The following is a 17,074-nucleotide window of genomic DNA, read 5'->3' on the forward strand; positions in this document are numbered from 1 at the left end:
TTGTTAGAGGTGGAAGTGCTGTAAACGAATTAAAAGAAAAACCTACGACAGTCCTCCCTCAAAAAGAGACAAACAAGAAAACATCATACATTCATGTTCCGTTGCATGTTCAAGGCCTTGCAGCAAGGTTGCACGAAAAATGTGTGTTCCTTTTTCAAAAGGGAATCTGAAGCATGTCATTAATTTGATCCGTAAATGGTTAATTGTCCTCCGAATATTAATATGCTTACAAAGCTCCCAACAGAAACAGGACAAACATCAAGAGAAAAGACCATGGAACACGGTCAATCGGATGCCAGGAAATTGCAGCACATCATCAGTTATTCAGACACAAGAAGAAAACCAACCAACCAAACATACGAGAAAGGTAACGATTGATTTGAAACAATTCTGACAACTAGCAAACAATCTAGTTAATACTGTTACAATAAAGGAAAAACACTTAGCCAAAAGATGAGAGATCAATAAGCGTACATAGCAAGGCACATAAGTTCACGTACTTGTATTTCAACCTATCAAGCCAATTACCCACCTTCCACCGTAATTAAAGTCATCTTTTGTTGCTTTGAGTACCTCTACAAACCCTTGTGAGAGATTTTTTAGTGTAACCAACACACGAGTTGGTACATCACGTGTCACTATACAAATGGTGAGATATGTGTGTTAAAAAGTTAATAATTTAAAAAATAAAATTTTTCACTACTTACATAAAAACACGTCTTGTGCTCCCGTCACAATAAAAAATTTATCCCTTCACTGGTTGAAATTAGAGGTAGAAGAGAACTACTGCCTCCAACCAATCACGGGATCACCATCAATAAGACAAAGGCTGCCCTCGCAAATCTTTGCATCAAAGCGAACTGGCAGACCGCAAATATTATCTTGGTATCCAATTTTTCCCTTTAAATCAAACCAAACAAATGCTTCCTCGTCCTCCTTCAAAAGAACCATTTCACCGTTCTTTGAAAAGACCAAAGGTGGGCAATAGTTAAGCAACCAAGTCATAGTTTCCTTTTTAATAGAATACAGAAGGGTCCAAGGTCCTCCAAAATCCTTCATAATCCAAACATCATTTCCGGTGTCCCAATCATGAACATAAACACATAGAGAGCCCACTAAAACCTCCAACTCCATGACGGTACTGTAATCCTCATCCACCGGGGTGTCAAACTCCCGATACTTTTCAGTAGCAAGATCAAGGGTCAGAATTATGAATCGATACATATCTAATCTGTTCGGCATTAGCCAACACAGAGCACCATTTAAAAACTCCAGCGCCGTGTCATACACATTCAGTGTACTAAAATCATTGCGAGGCAAGTTCTTGATCCTTTTCCATGAGTTCAATATGAGGCTATATTATAAATACTATCCTCAGAACTCACAAAGACTCCCTTACTAAGCTCCGCAATTCGCAAATGTTTAAAGTCATCATAAACTGAATCATACCCGAACCCTAGGGATATATGTAAATCTGATGATGGCTGCTGCTGCTCAATGGCTGGGAGGGGAATCATCTTAAACTTTTGAATTGACGGGTTCCACAAAGCGACATTCGTACGGAGACTATTGCAAATGCAAACCACTCCATGAATCGAGCACCCCAGTATCTGATACCTCTCAGGGGATTTCAACGGCCGCTCAATTTTAACGACTGTCCGGAACGTTTCGCTGCCGTTGACAGCCGATGAAAAATAATCTAATGAGGGGGAGCCAATTGACCTGACTAAAATGGTGCGAAAGGAATTGGTTTGGATGGAGCGTTGAAGATGAGCTTTGATGAAGTGGTGGTGGCGGATGATGGCATTCCAAGCTTTGGAAACGCTGAGGAATCGAATCAAATCCTTGGGCGGAAGCCTTGATAGGATGTCGAACAGTAGCTCCGGTGGGAAGTCTGACATTGACGTTGGTTTCTTCTCTGAGGAGCAACAATAATCTGGAGAAATCAGGAAAGGATTCCACCTAATCATTCTCGTCAAACAATCTGAATCCTTAAAATTTGTTGTTTATATTAATTTCATATATAATTGATATTGTGAATTTCTTTTATGATTATTATTATTAGAATTTTTGTGTTATTTCCATATTTTCTATTATTGCTCCAACACCAATTTGGCTTTAGTAGACCACCGACCAACAAGATCGATAGGGGGCATATCTGAGTTTGTGGCTAGTTATCTATGTAAGTCTCGAACTGCACAAGTTTATGTAAGTCTCACCAACTTTCTCAATGAAATATTGTTCGTGCTATATAATCATAAAAAAGAAAAATTAAAAAAACAAATTATCAACAAATATGCACGAGGAAGATGTTATAAGTAGCTAAATGATCATGTGAAGCAGAGAAGTTGTTCGTTGTTTGTTGGTGGACATGGAGATCAAGTCCAAGTAGTGCATGGCTTCACAAGGAAGTAGCCCTTCAAGGAGAAAATTGAACAAATGCGATGAGTGTGACTGTTGCATCACATCCAAACACTCGTCCAATAGTCTCTGCTGCTGCTCTTTGCTCAGCTCGGCTGCCTCCATGTACGGCAATACTTCTCTTTCCTCCTCCGTAAAGTGTTGTCTATAACGCTCCTACATATTAAGTCCAAATAAAATATATATTTAGTAATATTATTATGTGTAGAATATTATATTGTATGACTTAATACAGTGCTAATCACGTAGACCCCACTGTATAATATTCTCTCATCATCCAAAGTTCCAAACCTTTCATTTTTTAGAACTCCATACAAAAATTCGTCCAAATAAAAAATCATTTTATTTGATTGTTGTTATAAACATTTCATTGTGTTTTTAGCAACACTGTGCATGTCTATTTTTTCTTTGTCCCAATTTGATATTGAAACGCTTTTCGATATGGATAAAATTCTGTAAGAAAGATTTTTGAATGAAGATCCAGAAAAATAAATATTTTGAATTATGAAAAAAGATTATGGAATGAATTTAAACACGCAATTAATATTATATTAAATTACTAACTAGTTAGCTCTATATAACACTAATAAAACAATAACAAGAAGCAGTTAACATGGATCACCTGTAGTGAATTGAGGCGCTTAGAAAAGTTAGAAAGAGCTTCTTTGTAGTAACGACTCCCAATGTCAAGAACCTCAATGGATTTGATGTCTTCTTTGATGCCGTTCATGATGGGTAGGTCCCTTGCGTGTTCTTCATTCGCAGCTTTACAGATTCCTGCATAATTATTTGGTTAGTTTACCATCTTAACTTTATTTAATAATAATTGTTATTAACATTTTAAAATTTTCATTTTACTCTAAAAAAAATTTATAATCAGAAAGAAACATACGATTGTTAGGAGTGTAGAATGAGATTTTTGGAATGCTAATAACAGTTGCTTTGTTTTAACTCAACATTTTAGCTAAGTTATGACATTTGCTGGGTTTTTAAAATAATTTATTATTATATCACTTAGTATTACAATCTAGTAGTATTTTTTTCACTTGTAAATAAAAAAATTTATATTCAAATTTCGAAAATGACGAGTTTTATGGCAATTTATTCTTTTTCCCTTTATGTCATTATACAGTATGGCGTATGTGTGAAAAATCTTTCCATATTCACTTACATATATAATCTTATGGTTTTTTACTCCATCAAAATTATATTCATGGAAAATTCTTACAAATGACAAGAAGTTTAGGTGCCCGAAAATATTTATAGAAGATTCCTACATATACCTTTATTTTTGCAATCCTAAAAATATATATACCAAAAAAAAGTAAAAGTTTAATTGGTAAATATTCTTCTGAAAAAAGGAAAAAAAGATGTGACCTGGATCACAGTAGTTGAAGATGGGGAAGAGGAGTCTCTCCTCCATCTGAGCGTGTTCCAACATCAGCTCCAAAAGCTGCGAGTAGTTCCTCCCCAGCTTCCTTAACTCCATCCGAGCACTCCCCACCGTCGGATCAACCACCCCTCCTCTTCCTTTACCCGGACGCTTCAACAGATCCATAACCCACCTCACCAACCTCTCCAAGTGCCACGCCAGGCTCCTGTGTTGCAGCTCAGTCAGCTTCACAACCGCCGCCACCAGCGACGTCGTTTGGGTTTCAGAGGACGACCCCGTTTGAAGAAGAAGCGGCGGATGAGGGAATCTGGCCTCCATCAACTGCAGCAGAGTATTGGGTGGCCCTGAAACCCTCTCAGCTGGCTCCGACGATGACCCGCCCTCCTCCACCTCCATCGCCACCTCCAAGTTTCTATAATCTTCGTCGTTTTCGTCGTTGTCGTCGTTGTCGTCGTTGTCGTCGTTGTCGTCGTTGTCGTCGTTGTCGTCGTTAGATCTGGCTACCACCACGCAGCGAAGTGAGACAGCCGCCTCCTTGTATTTGAGGGCAAATCGGATGTAGTTTGTGCTGCTGGGAGAGCCGTACAGTCGGACTGTTGTCGTCAGTTGTTTTTGCGGCACTATATCTGCCGTCGATTTCTTCCGCTTCGCGAAACAGATCCCCATTATTTACAATTCAAAGATATACATATATCATCGGTAGCGGCCGGTAGCTATTATATATGAAAAACTTGGAAAATTGAGGCCGTTAGATTCTTTCATCATGTATATTACTATATAGAGTAGCAGTGGTTGTGGTGGTTGATTTCTCTTTACATGGGAACTTTGCTTGCATTGCAAGGCAATGGATGGAAAGAGGAACAAGATATGATGAAAAAGTAGAGAGAGAGACAGCGTCAAGCCAAGTATGATCCGAACTAAGATTATAATGAAAGTTAGTAGCAAAGTGCGTCAACCACACTTCTTCTTTTGTCCAATAAAATAAATAAATAAAGAGTTTTTATCCGGTTTCTAAAATTGAGGCACCTCATAAAGATAAAGATGGTCATTGAAATTGAAAATCAGATCAAAATAATTCTTGAAAATAGGTGTTGCAAATCAATATAGTCTTTTAAGCAGATGTGGCAAATCAACTCATTGAGTTGTTAAAATATCATCTGACACCATCATCACCACTATCAATCTCACATGTATATTATAGTGATATCAAATTAAAGTGTCTTAACAATTACCCATTAGCAACCCAACAGGTTGAATAGTCACTTAACAACTAAAATAAAATGGTAATTGTCTTGATGATTAGAATCTTCTTTTACCTACTGTGTCCCTGTTCAAACTCTTCTCCCTTTCGTTAGTGTAGTTTAGAGTAAAACTATCGTTTTTATTTAGAAAAACAAGTAACAATCTGTAACACCAAGATTTGAAAAGTTACTCTCTTTCACCAACGGCCAAGTCATGCAAATTCTCTACCCATCTTATATAAAAATTGATAAAATTAGAGAAATAAAATATCATATTTTGTTGAGTGTTCCAAAATTGCATCCTTTGATTCATTGGTTCCTTGGATTGAATTATTTGAGACAGCTTCAAAGATATAGGCTTCAACCGAACTGTGTTGTTCTAGCCCTACTTTTTAGTGTATTGTATGAACTATTGACTGTGATCTTTGTGGTTTGTTATAGAAAAGTCGATGGATGTGTGTGTGACTCTTTCGGGATTTTCAGTGGTTTGATTATGATTTCATAAAGTATTGAGTTTATATTTTATGTTTATAAACCGTGATTGATGGATACGTTTTTATATTATCACATACATTGCATTATTGTCACTCACACGAGTTTCGCGGCTTATCTGGGTTGTTGATTTACCGGGTGCACCGTTCCCATGGTGTAGGGGCGATTATGCAGGTTTAGTTGATATGTGGAGCCTCTGGAGTAGCATATTGTTGCCAGACAGCTAGGAATGTTAGGTTACCCTTATCTTTCCTCGTATTTATTTTCGACTTTCCTTTGGAAGCCTACTGACATTGTCCCTAGTGAGAGTAATCCTTATTGCATAGTTGTTGTAAATATTGTTAATTTCATTTTAGTATTTCGGTTGTATTTCTTGGCATCCCCCTACATAGTCTACCGTTGCACGTCGATTCTGGACCTATGTCAGGATCGGGGTGTGACAAAAGGTGCTCAAGGCCCATGATATGTCCTGTCAATTGGCCATGCTCGGCTCAATGGTAGCAGGAAGTTGACCCTTTGGAGTCTCCCCTTGGGTGTCTAGCGGGCCTGCGCTCATGTCGACAGTGACTTTTAGGACCACTAGCTGGCAGGATTGTGGAGACTGGTTTGCACCATCACTAGTAGATCTTAAAGGTCTACCTAGTATGGCATGAAACCTCCATTCCCAACTGCTTGTTATGGTTCAAATCTATAAATAGCAATTCAAACAAGAAAAATGGTAATTGCCACTTACTTCTCGTAACTCTCTCAAGTCCATAATTTGTCTCAAACGATTGTGCGTTCCCATTTGCATCCACGATTGTGCGTTCCCTTTTCATATCTACTCTCACTATTGAACCTTTAGATTTGGATCGATAAATCCGCGCTATGTCATTGTTTTGTTGATAAAATCATCATATGATCATATGACAACGCTTCGCATGATCCGTGTAGTTTCCTGTACTATAGCGGGTCAGTTCAACCCCCTCGAACCGCACCAAACTCCTCTCATAAGCTCCGGTTGGTCTTGAACCGACCCAAGTTGCACTCTTATTTGGACTTACTGCAGAAAGCCCAACAGTGAGTAACATCTAGGTTTAAAAATAAAAGTGAAAGAGAAACTCTGGTTTTTTATTTTTTTTATTTTTTGGTTCGTGGAAGTAGAAGCTCTGTGGCCTATCGCAATTTGTCGCAGTATCTCAGTGAAGCGCGACGATGCATTGGATTTGGGGTCCGAAGGTTTGTTCCAGAAACTGCGGTGCTATTTGATGAACTGGGTTCCAAGCTTCTTCTCTCCCCCAAAACAACCCGTCTAATTTGCCGCGGTCTTCACGCGAGTAAGCAATTCTCACCTCCAAACTCCGACAACATTGTTTTCAAAATGATTTGTGTTAATCTTCAACAGAGGAGATGGAAGTTCTTAGACCAGATATCCCCCACTCAACCAGTTCATTAGTCAGCCGTGTTGTTCGCGAGTTTCGGAACTCGCCGCAGTTGGCTTTAGAGTTTTACAACTGGGTTCGTACGAACCAGAGTTGTTGTCCTCAATTTTGGAATCTTCTTGTACTTTAATTCGTGTTTTGATCCATTCTAGGAGGTACGATGATGCATTGTCTCTTATGGAGAGTCTAATGGGGGAAGAGGGTTTGCCCCCATTGGTTGTTTTGGAGGGGTTGGTTACTAGTTATGGTGAAGGTTGTGGTCGTTCAAGCCCTGCAGTGTTTGATGCACTTGTGAGGGCTTGTACTCGGTTCGGGGCCATAGATGGTGATTATGAGGTGATCAAGAAGCTTAGATTGGATTGGGTTTTGATTCACGCATGGAAGAACTTTCTTAATCATTTAATTAAGTTGAATGAGATTGATAGGTTTTGGAAGATGTATAAGGAAATGCTTTCATATGGGTATGTTGAAGATGTTGATACTTTCAATTTGGTTATTTATGCTCTTTGTAAGGAGTGCAAGTTACTAGAAGCAATGTCGGAATATTATCAGATGTTGAAGAGTGGAATTTGGCCTAGTGTTGTTACTTTTAACATGATTTTAAATGGTCCTGGAGCATGCAGGATGGGTGATATGGAACTTGCCTTGAAGGTTTTGAGAAAGATGGGGGTAATGTCGGAGGACTGTGTTACGGCCAATTCAGTTACTTACAATAATTGTATCATTAATGGGTTTTGCAAAATTAGTGGTTTACCGGTTGCAGAAGAAATTCATGCTGAAATGGCCGAGGCAGGTGTTGAGTCCAATTTGAGGACTTGTGCAACTCTAGTAGATGGGTATGCAAAACAGGGGCGTTTGGAGTTGGCACTTCGATTGTGCGATGGAATGGTGGAAAGGGGATTGGCCCCTAATCCTGTTGTTTACAATTCAATTATCCATCGGCTTCACATGGAAGGAGATACTGAGGAAGCTTTTTCCTTATTGTCTGACTCTGACATGATTGATAGGCATATATGCTCTGATCAGTTCACCTACTCAATCCTCATCAAGGGGCTCTCTAGAAGTGGGCTTGTGATGGAAGCAGTTGGACTTCATAACCACATCCTTGAGAAGAACCTCATCAAGGATGTTTTGTCCCACAGTATCCTGATTGATTATATGTGCAAAAGCAAAAATTTGACAGCAGCCAAGCAATTGACGGGCAGCATGTTTGTTCGTGGTTTACTTCCTGACACTGTCACCTATGGCACTCTTATTGATGGGCACTGCAAAGAAGGGAGCATAGGAAGTGCAGTTCAGATTTATGAAAAGCTGATGTGAGGGGAAGAAAAAACTAATTTGGTGATATATAATTCTGTTATAAATGGGTTGCGGAAAGAGGCATCAGTGGGTATTTCAAAACTTTTGATGGATTCGTTATAGAGGCTGGATCTTCTTGACATTATAACCTATAACACAATGATAAATGGGTATTTCATCAGCGGGATGATTGATCAGGCGTTTGTTTTGCTTCGGGAAATGGGAGAGGGTGGAATTTCATTCAATATAGTCACCTACAATATATTGATCAACTTTTTGTTCAAGTTTGGTGTATTCAACAAGCAGGAGGACTTGTGAAGGTAATGATTTCAAGGAGCATGGTTCCGGATTTTGTAACATACGCCACTCTTGATACCAATTTGAACAAGAATTGCAGCCCAAAAGAAGTTGTTGCATTGCATGACTACATGGTAACTAAGGGAGTAATTCATGATAGGCAAACGCACAAAGATATTGTCTGTTCATATCTTCTAGAAGAAAATTCAACGCCTAGCACATTGGGTTGAGTTTCAACAGTACATCAAGGCGTATATTTGTTCTCCCTCATCCAGGATCATTTGTGTTTTAAGCGAGTTGGTGCAGAGAGAATGTGTCGTCTTTCTAAAGTAACAAGAATCACACATATTCAATGCTATTTATATCAGGCATGTAAGTTATCTCTTCTGGTACAACAAATTCCAATTGCTACTCTTGTCTGTTGACTACATCACAAATGTAATATACACCCATTACATGTGAAGCCATGCACATGAGCTGTTTTTTTTTTCAAAATTGTATGCGATCACTATAAGTTTTCATCCTTGGGTTGGTTGATATTCCAAAGCTATTTATAATTCAATAACCACTGGAAACTTGTAGGGTTAGATATTCTCGTTTTATACTTCCCTAGCACGACAATATCACCAAGTATATGTGCTCTTATCGATTTACAGATCTAATGGGTTTTTGTAGACCAATCTTGGTTTTGTTTATCCTGGAAAATTGTTTTGATCTGACTGTGGGTTCGTGGGTTTTGATTTCTTTCATTTGTTTCAGCTTGCAAAGCAAGAGGTTCTGACCTGAGGGTTCATTTCAAGGTACTGTTATTACTGTTATTATTCTTTTTTGTTCTTAGAGTTTAATGTTTCGAAGTTACTTGCTTTTGGGTTTTTGTTGTAGGATGTACCGATTTGGTTGTGAAATGTGGGATTTCTGTTCGGCTTCTATTGCCTATGTGGATGACCTTCTCTGTTTTTTATTGTTGGGTAGAGATTCGGTATATTCTAGGTCTCTGGAAAACATATATAAATTGTTTTTACAAAATCCATTCAGGATTAATTAACAGACAACATTCACAATTTCAACCAAAATTTCAAAAGCCACAGGGTAAACCTACAATTAAAAATTCATAAAGAAAGCAAATTGTAATTAGAAGTCTATCTACAACATTTACCTGGCCATTTCCAGCTTTAACAGCTATTTGGTCCCCTGTGTATTTGTAATTTGAGTAGTATGAATTGGGGGACTTTGGTTATTTGATCACCATTGCCGCGCTATTACCTTCTTTCTTCTGGGAGGGAAGAAGAAGAAAGAATTCCGAAAACCCTAATCGAAATCCCAATCAATCCGAATCTGACATAAGAGAGAGATTTATTTCAATTTTTCTTTTTAGCTGCTCTCACAGGCTGCCGAGCTGCTGAGGTCGACTCTTCCAGGCTCCATGTTTGCCCATTCTTCTCAACATCTTTATTTATTTCTGCCAAGAAGATCCATCTGGGTCTCTCAAATTTGACTAATTTGTGTGACTTTTGGATTACTTTATGTGTTTATGCATCTGGTTTTGCAGCTTTTTTCTGTTTTTTTAAAGATTTTAGTTCAGAAATATATATATATATATATATATATATATATATATATATATATCTCCCCCCCCCTTCTCTCTTTTTCTCTGTAGACAAATTGCTTTGCTTTTTCCCCCTTTCCCTTTCCAATTAATTTGATTTTGTTTTTCAATTGTTTTTGTGTTCATCAGAACTATATACCAACTGTATTTGATAACTTCAGTGCAAATGTGGTGGTTGAAGGCACCACTGTGAACTTAGGCTTATGGGACACTGCTGGTAACTCTCTCCAACCCAAATTCTAATTTCATCTTATATAAATGTGTTATCCGCCCATTGTTGAGTGATTTGGGATTAGGGTTGGGTTGGGGTCTGTTTGGTTCCTGGGAAAATTTGGGAAGGAAAATGGGCTCATGGGGTTTCTTGATTTGTTGTTGGATTTGTGGGAATTGCAATTTCTGGTTGAATTTTTGTGTGTATTTTCTTAAGGGAAAAAAGTTCTTTACCTTTTTTTGGTTTTCTTAGCCACCAAATGGGAAATATTTCATTTTCTTTTGTTTGTGTTTGTTGTGATGTAATTCAGGTTCTGTTTTTGTGATTTTAAATCAAAAGTCTTACTTCGTCTAAATTTACTACAAGATCTATTCTGTATCTTGCAGAAAATGGTAAATAGGTCATTTTCGGAATGACATGAAATTAGTTAGATACAGCATAAAAAGAGTGCATACTTAATAGTCTTATAAATCTATTTCAGTCGAAGAATATATTTTGGCACGGGAACTTTGAGCTGATTAGGTGAAGAACCGAATTGTCTTATAGAATGCTTCTCATTTATTTAAAAAATGGATTGGATTCCTTTTAGTGATTGACTACAGTTAAGGCAGTTGTATTGCCACTTTAAGATAAGGCAGTCGTATTTTTCAAAATGAATCATCTTATTTTTCAAAAGGAATTATCTTATACACATACAAAACTATGTGAAATGGACTAAAGTATAATCTGGGACTTTTACCTCAGTATAGAACTTGGCTTTATGCCAGAATGGTTTGTTTAAGCACCTTTTAAGTTATATTATGTTCTCTATTTAAAAAAAAAAGAAGAAGTTATCTCCTGTCTTTTAGTATCAGAACTGTCTATTAGTGCATGATCGTTTCTTCATTGCTTCATTGTAGGTGAGAATGTTATGCGAGAAAGCAAAGGAAATTCTAATGGGAGAAAGCAATATTCAGGTGTCTCGGTTGAATGTAGTGTCAATTGGTTTTCTTGAGACGTTCGTTGTTATTTATTATAGTATTTTTGGAACTGTATGCTTTTATACTGTCTTATGGTTTTTTTTATCAGTTTATGTTATGAATGCTGGACTTAAATCACAAAGTTACTAATTACTGTGTTTATAGGTACCGCAATTGCACTTGGATTTACACGAGCATGGTTTAGGTCAACCGGGGATGGAGGCTGCTGCTGGAGCTAGACCTTCTCCTTTAATTGGTGGAAAGCTGATTTTTTCTGTCTGATGGCTCTCTTCCGATACCTTCGTTCTTCTATTTCGTGTCTTATTTGCTAAAAGATACCAAGTTTTTGCCAATTTCATTTCTTATATATTGAGTTATTGGAATCCTGGATGTTGCTAAGATGCCATCAGTAGTTTATTGAGGTGAATTTTTGCAACTAGACTTGCATTATTGTTCGGGACTGGCTATTCTGTTTGTAGAGTGTGTGGATTCTCTTATTTCCGTCTAGATTTGAACAGTTTATTGTATCATACAGTAAAAATGGGAAGGGAATATGAGATGGTATTCCTACTTGATTCAAATACCACAACCTCAGTTATTGTTTAGGTGAGGTGTTTTATTTATATGAAAATCTTTATGTCTGAAATAGCTTAGGCATTGTGTCAGCTGCTTGAGATGATTGTAAAACAGTACATGTAGCCTTGATGTCTTCTGCTTTACTCACGTATTTGTTTCATTGGAATTAAACTTGCAATGTACAAATTTATGCCTAGGAAAGGTCACATGCTCTTAACCCCTTCCTCTCCTCTGTCATTAGTTGTTAAACGATCTATTCGTATGATTTTTTTTTTTCAATTTATAATTTTTGGTTGGTGTCTATTCCTTCTAATCCCATCCACCCTGCATCCCCTCTTTGTCTTTGTCCATATTCTTCTTTGTGAGTCAATGATTAATTTTCATGGGCAGTGCAAAAAAATTTTATGAAAATTTTGATAGATGAAATTGATCTGTGTTAAAAAAAAAAAGGGACCTTTTGGGTCTGATTTGTTGAGAACCTGTATAAAAAGGAACTTGATTTGGGAGAGAGAAGAGAAGATGGAGTGTATGGACGTGTGCTTAATATGTTCTATGGAGGAGGTTTAGAATAGATGCAGATGGTTATGTTTCGTTGATTTTTCTCTGTTTTAATTTTTAGGTATTATCTATTTTCTTTATTATCTCAATTTTTAATTTGACATTGAGGCTTAACCAATGGCTACTATCATAGTTTCTAGCAAAGTGAAGGTGAGTGCTTCAGACAGTTTTTTGTATTGAGCCTGTTGAGTTGAATAGCTCTTTTGGTGATGATGGGAAGATGTATGGTTATTGGTTACAAAGAATTGATGGTAATCTTTATACGTTTCAATTGAAGTTTACTTTTATAGAATTTGATTCACCGGTGCAATAATGTTAAAGCTATTTTAATAGTTTGAATGAGATGATGTAGAACAGCTTCTCTATTATGTTTGTTTCTATGCAGATTACCATATGCATTTGAGAGCACGACTGATGTAAGTACTCTCTCTCTCTGGGTGTACTCGCTGTCTCTGTCTCTCTCTGTCTCATTGTGCATAGATTTGTTCTGAGCCCATTTTATGGGTATGGGCTTTGTTTTCAGGTTTGTTTCTGAATATAAATCTCTTCTGCCATAGTTGAGTATATATGAAGAGAATTACAGCCATTAAAAATTGATTGTAAGAAAATAACTGTTGAGTTAAGACTGGTTCAAAAGAGTCATGCCTTTTGCATCTGAGAGTGCCCACGGTATTATCTGGAAGTTCACAAAGTAGACGACTCTTTTGAGCATGTCTAAGATGAGTGTGTGGAAGGTATCTCAGCAACTATACACTTTTTTTTATATCACAACTTCCGCATACTCATACCGTTAGAATCACAAATTTTGACATATCACATAACTGTTGAGAATTACATTTTTAACAGTTTTATCTGGAAGTTCACAAATGTGGACGTGTAGGATTCATCAATTTTTAAGTTCTTGATATATTTTTGTGTCTACTTGTATTTGCTTCTGACCTGCATAATATTTGTTTAGTTAAGAGTCATGAGTAGCGGTCGGCAAGTGGAGGAGCTACGCAATTGGAATTTGGATCTGCAGTCGACTGCCGACTCGGTTGATCAGGTGATCTCAACTATTTTTTTCTATATTATAATTTTTTTTTGTAAAGCGGGAGCCTTGTGCACTGGGTACGACTTTTTTTTTTTATAATTTTTTTTTGTCATTTTCATATTTATAATTTTATATAAGAGGAACTGTATATATATACACACACACATATACAACACTTAACTTTAAATTTGAATATTGTAACAGCCTACCAACAAAAACGATATTTCATGTGTGCTTTCAGATTCTAACTATATGTTGTTTGGTCACCGAACGTGCTGGTGTTTTTAGTATGGTGATTATGACTATACATATTGTAACACCCTACATCCATGCCCATGGATTATGTATAACCATAACCACCGTACTAAAAACACCAGCACGTCCGACGCCCAAACAACATATAGGTAGAATCTGAACACACACATGAAAGATAGTTTTTGTTGGTAGGGTGTTACAATATTCAAATTTAAAGCTAGTTGTTATATACATATATATGTGTAAATATATATATATATATATATATATATATATATATATATATATAGTTTCTCTTATATAAAATTATAAATATGAAAACAACCAAAATAGTTGTAATATAGAAAAAAAAAAATAGTGGAGATCACCTGGTTGTTATATACATATATATGTGTAAATATATATATATATATAGTTTCTCTTATATAAAATTATAAATATGAAAACAACCAAAATAGTTGTAATATAGAAAAAAAAAAATAGTGGAGATCACCTGATCAACCAGGTCGGCGGTCAATTGCACATCCAATTGTGTAGCTGCTCCACTTGCGGGGTCGGCGTTCGTTACTTGACCAGTACTCATGACTCTTACATAAACAAATATTGTGTAGGTCAGAAGCAAGTATAAGTAGACGCAATAAGATATCAAGAACTTAAAAATTGATGAATCCTACACGTCAGGTCAGAAGCAAATATAAAGAAGGCGAAATAAAATTACCAAGAAACCTGGATACACAATCAACTAAACAACACAAACAGATATCGAAATAAACTTTAAAAAATGATGAATCCTACCTAGAAATCCGGCGAGTTACCCAGTTTTCATGCGGATTCGTCGCTTTTCAAGCCATTTTTCGGCCACCATTTGGCTTCCCAACAGATATAATCTTGTTTTACACTTCCCTAACTTCGTTTTGATATATTATAGGTCGAATTTGGTTGAAAATGAGTGAGTTATTAAGTTTTGAAAATTGCCCAAATTTTCAATCAAAATTTGCAAAAATCGATGGGCTTTCTGGCGAATTGGGTCGACCTGTCCATATCTGACCCACGACTTGTATCTAGATCTAATAACCCGGACTTGACTCGACCTGTGGTTTGATCTGGATATGACCCTTATCTGAATATTGTTTGGAAAATTCCTTACATTGACTTTTGTAGACTTTTTGGGTTTCGGCCCGGGACCCTTCCTATGCTAATATCGATGCCCCCAATTTTAGAGTTGACTGCCTAGTTAACCGCCATTTGAATTTGCGATTGATAGAGATCCAACTGTTAGATCGTGACGAAATTTTAATATGTTGTTCTAGAACCATAATAAGGACCTTATGAAGTTACGGATAAAAAATCAGATGTGTAGATCTTCCGGATCAAGTTACGTAAGGTTGTGGACCTACCGTTGATAGTTGACCAACTGTTGACTTTTGGTCAACACATTCCGAATTCTTCTGCAATGTATTGGAGGATGTATAGCACATGAAATTATGGGTTTTATCGTTAAAGTTCTGAGATGATAATTGATATTTGTTCTTGGCGACGTTTGTGTGGACACCTCGATAATTGTGCTAGGAGTCGTAGCACGGACTCCAAGTGAGTGACTTCAATACATGTGGTAATGGTTATTACCTTGAGATTCTTATTTATCCTTTTGTGGATATGACTTGATTTTATAAATGTGATTTCTATTGAAATGTGATTTTTTTTCATTTAGCCATCAATCTATTTTATGATTTAACCATTGATCTATTTTTATGAAATGTGATTTGACTTGTGCATTGGAAATATTTGTGAAATGTGATTTGAAATGCATGTTGAATTGTTTGTGAAATATGAGGGCTAGTAGCAGACCTTAACCCATTGTCATGGGGATTTGTTGCTTCAATATTGTTTCATTTCTCGCTTTGTTGATCCGCTCTAAATTTAGTGTTTGTGCATTGTTTCATTTTGTTGAGCCTTTGTAACTTGTGTAACTTGATTCATGTCTTGTTTCTTTGAGCTGTTGATATGTTTCTTGAACTTCCGCTCAGTTTCGTTGAGTGGTTTGAAACTGAGTTCGTTGGGGTTCCGTTGAGTGGTCTGGTTTCTTGCTTCGTCTGGATTCCGTTTGAGGGGTTCAGAATCTCTCGTACACTGCGATTTCGTTGAGTGGTCTAGAATCGTATTTTGTTTTGGATTTCGTTGAGTGGTCCAAAATCCCTTATACTGTGCGATTTCGTTGAGGGGTCTGAAATCCCTTGTACTCCTCGATTCTGTTGAGTGGTCCGGAATCGTATCCACTCAGATTTCGTTGAGTGGTCCAGAATCCCTTCTACTTTGCGATTCCGTTGAGTGGTCTGGAATCCCACTTTGTATTTTGATTCCGTTGAATGGTCTGGAACCCGATATTGTTGTAGGTTGGATTAATGAATCTGTTGGTTATCACCTTGCGTTAACAATCATCGCGCCACTCTATTTTATGCTACAAACTCTCTTCTTTCTCTATATATTCCACTAATGAATCATTATAAAACTAGTTCACCTTTCATCAATAAAAAATGTGAATGAAATTTTGATATATAAAGTTAATTCCCATTCTCCTTCTCCAATCCCACCCCGTCAAGAAATGTCATTCCTCCAAAAATTTGGAAGGGCATTCCCTTTTTGGGTGGTGTCATTCACATGGCTATTTTTACTTCTCACAAACTATTCTTAATAATTGGTCGTCAAATCAAATAAATTGAAGATCAATGACAAAAAATTAATAAGAGTGTGGTAGGAAGTAAAAATGAGTATGTAAATAACAATATTCTCCTTTTTTTATCAAATTTTTGGTTCTTATTCCAATTTGTTTTTAGTTTTTCAAATAACTACCTAATATTTTAAAATTTGACATTGGTTAGGCCAGTGTTTGATGACTTAAACCCTACACACTAAAGGAAAATATTGTAATGATAAGCGTTTGATGACTTTCCAGCACATTGTTAGTTTATTTCTACTTAACCTTTGGAAAAATGCTAGGGAGACATATTTTTTAAATCATAGTTTGTAGATACATGATGTGACAATTGATGGTTGAATTCTTTCTTTAATGATTTAAAAAAGGAAAATAGTTATCGATGATACATTAAGTGATTTACAAAATACGGTTCAAATGGATTATCTCTCTAACATCACACTAACCGTTGTTGTTATTATTATTATTATTATTATTATAATAGAAACTTGTAGTTCAAATTTTTCATTTTGTCCTTGGATTGTGGTGGAAAGTCTACTCGTGAAACCACCAATTCCTCTAGTTCTATTCTATGCGTATGGAATGAGATATCTTAAATT

General features: G+C 36.7%; 1 protein-coding gene and 2 pseudogenes across 1 annotated transcript; 1 reads left to right on the forward strand and 2 right to left on the reverse strand.

Moving 5' to 3' along the window:
• Positions 1-783: 783 nt before the first annotated feature.
• Positions 784-2,074, reverse strand: LOC126629074 (F-box protein CPR1-like; annotated as a pseudogene).
• Positions 2,075-2,203: 129 nt separating this feature from the next.
• On the reverse strand, positions 2,204-4,615 carry LOC126628014 (uncharacterized). Its single transcript, XM_050297588.1, has 3 exons — positions 3,799-4,615; positions 3,044-3,198; positions 2,204-2,577 (listed from the first exon to the last, which is right to left on the reverse strand). Exons 1-3 carry the CDS (start codon positions 4,478-4,480, stop codon positions 2,323-2,325), a joined length of 1,092 nt encoding a protein of 363 aa, XP_050153545.1. The 5' UTR covers positions 4,481-4,615; the 3' UTR covers positions 2,204-2,322.
• A 2,025-nt stretch (positions 4,616-6,640) lies between these two features.
• LOC126630680 (pentatricopeptide repeat-containing protein At1g11710, mitochondrial-like) lies at positions 6,641-11,921 on the forward strand (annotated as a pseudogene).
• The last annotated feature ends 5,153 nt before the right edge of the window (positions 11,922-17,074 follow it).

The sequence above is a fragment of the Malus sylvestris genome, chromosome 7 (assembly GCF_916048215.2).
Source record: "Malus sylvestris chromosome 7, drMalSylv7.2, whole genome shotgun sequence".
Classification (NCBI taxonomy): domain Eukaryota; kingdom Viridiplantae; phylum Streptophyta; class Magnoliopsida; order Rosales; family Rosaceae; genus Malus; species Malus sylvestris.

Bases quoted from the DNA above. Each gene is read 5' to 3' on its own strand.
- LOC126628014 (XM_050297588.1), bottom strand. From the start codon at position 4,480: ATGGGGATCTGTTTCGCGAAGCGGAAGAAATCGACGGCAGATATAGTG. The intron at 3,199-3,798 runs GTCACATCTTTT...ATAATTATGCAG, and splicing joins CTTCAACTACTGTGATCCAG to GAATCTGTAAAGCTGCGAAT. The intron at 2,578-3,043 runs GTGATCCATGTT...CTTAATATGTAG, and splicing joins AGCGCCTCAATTCACTACAG to GAGCGTTATAGACAACACTT.